The sequence below is a fragment of the Microtus ochrogaster genome, chromosome 17, assembly GCF_000317375.1.
Source record: "Microtus ochrogaster isolate Prairie Vole_2 chromosome 17, MicOch1.0, whole genome shotgun sequence".
NCBI lineage: Eukaryota > Metazoa > Chordata > Mammalia > Rodentia > Cricetidae > Microtus > Microtus ochrogaster.
Window position 1 is genome coordinate 3,669,348 of NC_022019.1, and position 5,797 is coordinate 3,675,144.

General features: G+C 37.4%; 1 protein-coding gene across 1 annotated transcript in view; it reads right to left on the bottom strand.

Annotated features, from left to right (window-relative positions):
- The window catches only part of Styx (serine/threonine/tyrosine interacting protein), a 34,538-nt gene that overhangs the window by 15,379 nt on the left and 13,362 nt on the right, over positions 1-5,797 (bottom strand). Inside the window, exon 4 of the mRNA XM_005355386.2 lies at positions 2,780-2,877. Within this exon, the coding sequence (XP_005355443.1) occupies positions 2,780-2,877 (98 nt within the window). The remainder of the gene's footprint in view (positions 1-2,779; positions 2,878-5,797) is intronic.

A 5,797-nucleotide genomic window follows, 5' to 3' on the forward strand; every position in this document is an offset into this window, starting at 1 on the left:
GCAAGGCAGCGAGACTGTCGAGATCCAGGCCAGCCTGAGTTACTAGTTTCAAAAAACAAAACAAGGGGATGGAGAGATGACTTAGCAGTGAAGAACATGTGCTGCTCTTTTAGAGAAGCTGAATTCAATTCCCAGCACTTACATCAGGTAGCTGCACAGACATTTGAGTGCCCTATGTATATAAGTTATACTCATATTTACAACCAGTAAAACAAGCATTAAGATATTTTTAACAGTTGGCTTACATATCCCAAGTTAAAGACGATATTTTTAACAAATACTTTTATATAGACATAGGGTATTTCTATAAAAAATATTAAAGAAAACATTCGTCACTTATCTCCCAATTATCAGGGGCCTCATTTTATCTTTAGCTTTTATCTTTAGCATGTGTAATATAGTCTTTATTACTGTTATAGTATTTGTCTTATAAATCAGTTTCAGTATGTAGTCCAGGCTGGCACTGAATTATAATCCTTCTGCCTAAGTCTCCTGGTGGTAGGATTATAGGCATGAATCACTAAGCCCAACTTTATTTTTAAAATGAATCTAAAATAACAAATATTAAGACCATTAGTTATTCTGCACTTATCAGTAAGATAGACGAGAGAAGCTGGGTGGTGGTAGCACACACCTTTAATCACAATACTCAGGAAGCTGAGAAAGGTGGATCTCTGTTCAAGGTTAGCCTAGTCTACAGCAAAAATTCAAGGACAGCAGGGCTGTTATATAGAGAAACACTGTCCCGAAAAATTAAAATAAATAAATAAAAATGAGAAAGCTAAAATTGTATGAAAAAGTATTTAACTCTAGCAGACTGGAAACAAATTTTCCTATTTTATAACTGTCTCGGAGAAGTATTAAGAGAGCAGTCACTCATTCTTGATAGTGAAATATTAACTGATACATTACACTGGAGGGTAATCTGCAACCTATTAAAATGTAATGTGCTCATATTCTTAGATACAATTCTACAAATTTACCCTATCAGTATATTTACATTTAAATTAAATGAAAATTATTACATGTCATATAGACATATGAATATACAAAAAATCTGCAAACACAGAAATGCACAACAAGACATTGATTAAAGCTAGGCATAGTGTTCATAAAATCCCAGGCCTTAGGAAGCTGAGGCAAGAGGATCATTCATTTAAGATCAGCCTTGGCTACATAAGACCCTGTTCTCAAAAAAATTTAAAAGGATAAATAAAGAGTGGGTTTGGGGGAGACTGGAGAGATAGCTTTGTGGGTAGTGCATTAGCCATGCAACTGTGAGGGCTTGAGTTAAAATTCCAAGACCCACCACCATATAAAAATCTGGATGTGGGGGCTAGAGAAACAGTTTACTTAATTACTATTAAGTGTTAATAATTAAGTATTAATTGCTATTAATTATTATTAAGTGAAATGGTTTCTCTTTCAGGACTGAGGTTTGATTCCCAGCATCTATATAGCAGCTTACAACTGTAATTTCAGTTCCAGGGGATCTGATGTCCTCGTCAAACCTCCATGGGCACCAAGCACACAACTGATAAACAGACATACACGTAGTCAAAACACCATACACATAAAAGGTTTTTCTTTAAAAACAGACACTTGCACGCACACATGCGTACACACATATGCGAAAAATGAGAATCAAAACAAATAAACAAAACCCAACAAGACAAAACATGGTAAAGCAAAGTAAAACAAAAAGCACACCTAAAACATGGTGTTTATTTTGTGCTGGCCAACTAGCTATTCCTGGGCATGGGGCCTGCCCTGAAGTGCAAATAAGAAATTTTTTTTAAAAAGCTAGGAATGAGAGCTAGAGTGATGGTTCAGGGTTAAGAGAATAGACTGCTCTCAAAGATTACTTCAATTTGCTTCCAACATCCAAATCTGGCAGGTGACCATCACCTGTACGTCCAGTTCCAGGGATATCTGCACTCAGTGTACATATCCACAGAAAAACACACACATAATTAAAAACAGTGTCTTGAGCCAGATCATTGGTGGCACACACCTTTAATCCCATCACTTGGGAAGAAGATGCAGATGTATCCCCTCTGAGTTCAAGACCAGCCTGGTCTAGTAAGTGAGTTCAGGACAGCTAAGGCTGTTACAAAGAGAAACCCTGTCTCGAAAAATCAAAAACCAAACCAAAAATATCCAGTATCTTGAAAAGTAAAGCTAGGCTTGGACGCTCACATCTGTAAGCCCAGTTCTCCTATGACAGAGAATGCCCCAAAGCCTGAGGGCCAACTAACCTGGCACACACTTCTGTGAACAAAAGACCACTTCTCAACTTGGTTGTTCTTTGACTGCTGCCATGTGTAAATAGGAGTGGGAAGTGGGGTGAGGAGCAGACTCAAAAAACTAGTAAAACGACCTTATCTATAGGAATTAGCTTGTATGCTTCTGAATGGACACACAATGAAGAAATAACAGTAGATGCCTTTGGGGAAGGGGACAAACTATCAAGGAGATAAGAGTACAGAAACATACGTTTTATTATACATCCTTTTAAACCTCTAGAATTAGAAACATGATTTAAATATTTTAAATTCTATTAAAATATATTCCATATAGCTGATATTTACAAAATAGGTGGGTACAAAGGAAAGTTACATTATGTAACAAACTTGAAACAAGGTCATTACAGAATACTTGCCTAGCATGCTTGAAGCTCTGCGTTCAATCCTTAACACTTCAAACATCAGTAACAATAATAAAATAGTACGTGTTTTGACCTTAACATTTTTCTATAAATCACAGCAATAATTCTTACCTAAATAATTGTTGAAAGTTTGGTTTAATAAAGTTTGCTTCAATATTTTGCCGTATGCAAATTATATGAGTTATCCCATGTCTCTGTAATATAGGAAGCTATGAAAAAGGGAAGAAATAATAGTTTAAAACACAAAGCATCACCTCATCCTAACACAGAAGTTTGACAACAGACAAGACTCATATCTACTCCTTAACTACAGAAGATGAAAACTAATTTTATGGTAATTGACCTGACAAGATCCATAAGCAATTCAATGATTTAAGATAACACATTAAACTGTTCTCTAGAATTTAACATGGGCATTATTTATGTTAAACTCTAGAGCTTGAGGAGAACTTAAAGATAACTTGTCAAGAAGCCAGTACTATTAACAATCATGGCTAAAACCATTGAGTTTAGAATCGTGAGAACCTGGGCTGGAGAGATGGCTCAGTGGTTAAGAGCATTGCCTGCTCTTCCAAAGGTCCTGAGTTCAATTCCCACCAACCACATGGTGGCTCACAACCATCTGTAAAGAGGTCTGGCCCCCTCTTCTGGCCTTCAGGCATACAGACAGAATATTGTATACATAATAAATAAATATTAAAAAAAAAAGAATCATGAGAACCTAAGCTAGAAATCCCAGCTCTGCCCATGACCTGTGGCTCAGCTCTGTTATGTGAGAATGGGGAAAAACACTACCTTTACCTGAGTAGCTACAGCTATACACAGAAAGACTTAGTTTAAACAGGACTATGAGATGCAAATCCCATGTCAGAATATGGCCTTTATATGACAAAGAAAAGAACCTGCTCACTCTGTGCTACAAAGCAAGGAGATACTGTTCAAAGGCCCGAAACAGGCTCCCAGGAGCATTTTTTTTTTTTTTGGAGCCTGTCCTGGAACTAGCTCTGTAGACCAGGCTGGCCTCGAACTCACAAAGATCCGCCTGCCTCTGCCTCCTGAGTGCTGGGATTAAAGGCGTGCGCCACCATTGCCCGGCTGACAATAGGGTTTTTAAAGTCTTTTTTTTTTTTGAGACAGGGTTTCTTTGTGTAACAGTCCTGGCTGTCCTGGAACTTGTTTTGCAGATCAGGATGGCCTCAAACTCAGAGATCTGCTTGCCTCTGCCTCCCGAGAACTGGGATTAAAGGCGTGCACCACCACTGCCTGGCAGTTTTCAAAGTCTTAAATGTTAATTTTGACAGCAAACTTTATCAGTATAGATCAGAGTTCAGTTATCTTTGTATTTTCTAAGTATATATAAGCAGGAGTGTTTAATGGATTACTTAGAAGTGTTTGATAGGATTAATAATAATCCAACCTTCTATATTCACATGTATGCAACCTCCAAATTTAACTCAACATTAACATTCATTTCTTAATTTATACTTAATGATCAAGATGGGGTTTCTGTATCTATTTAATTTTACCAATATGAAAAACTGCAAGAGGACATAAAGAAATCTGCTGTAACTGGACATGGGGGCAGAAGCCTTTAATCTCAGCACCTAGGAGGCAAAAGCAGGCTGTACTGGGAGGTTGTGTATGTCAATTTGACACAAGGAAGGAGCCCCAGCTAAGGAAATACCTCCTTGAGATCCAGCTGTAAGGCATTTTCTCATTTAGTGATCAATGGGGGAGGGCCCAGCTCACACTGCAGGTGATGCCATCCCTGGGTTGCTGCTCCTGGATTCTATAAGGTGGGCTGAGCAAGCCATGGGAAGCAAGTCAGTAAGCAGCACCCTCCATGGCCTCTGCATCAGCTCCTGCCTCTGGGATCCTGCCCTGTTTGAGTTCATGTTCTGACTTCCTTCAGTGATGAACGCCAATGATGATGTGTAAACCCTTTCCTCTCCAACTTGCCTTTTGGTTTTGGTATTTTGTCTCAGCAAAAGAAACCCTAACTATGACACAGCAGTGGAGCTGAGCGAGGTCAGCCTGATGTACATGGCAAGTTCCAGGTCAGCTAGAGTTACATAATGAGACATTGTCTCAAACAACAAACGAAAAGCAAAGCAAAGCAAGAAATCTCCTTTAAAAACTTTGAAGGCACATTAGAGAAAATAAAGCAAATCTTATCAGAATGAAATTCTAATGTAAGAGCAAAAAGAATATTTATACCTTTTAACAGATGCATTAATATTACAAAAATTATAACCTTATCTTTTATATACAAATAGACAAAAATCATAAAAAGAAATAGATCACTGGTTACCAAGCACTTGAATTTATCTCTTTTATTTAAATGATGTTTGAATGTAGTAAGAGAAATGCCTTCTTGAAAAAGAAATTCATCCCTCTAGGTTTCTTTATCCTTGCTGTTACTTTTCATTGTTAAAAGGTACTTATTTGGAGGTGGTATGAGAAGAAATCTGAGCTATATTAAGGTAACTCTGAGATATATAAACATACACAAAAGTCTGTGGGGGAAAGGAGAGGATAACAGATAGGTGTTTGAATATGATCAAAATAGTTTATATACATGTAACACAAATGTCAGTGAAACCGATTATTAGGCATAATTATACATTTTAATAAGGGTACAACCAGCACTTGATCAACATTGTATTACTGGGGCAACAGCTTTGCTGACACTGTCTTCTAGAAAGTCAAATTTCTATTGCTGACTCATTTTTATACAACCTACCCTTGCCAAGCTTCCTTGTTAGCCACCTCAATTGTCAAGAATCTCCCCATTTCAAGATGACTCTGGAAACTATTTCATGGAAGTATCAGACTGAACTATACTGACTTTGGAATCAACAAATCCTTGGGAAAATATTTGCTACACAATGTTCCACACTGTGCAACACTCAAAAAGAATTACTATCATCCCCATAATCCATATAATGAATCCCTTAGGGAGTGGCAGGAACAACATTATATACTAAAATAAAGACACCTTTCTTGATTTTAACTGAGCAACTGAAAAAGTCAATTTCTAATCTATAGGGTCTACAGGACAATGTTTTCCTAACTAAATGATCCTTAGACTCCAGTCTTCTGAAAGAAGACTAACTTATTGATCGGGGG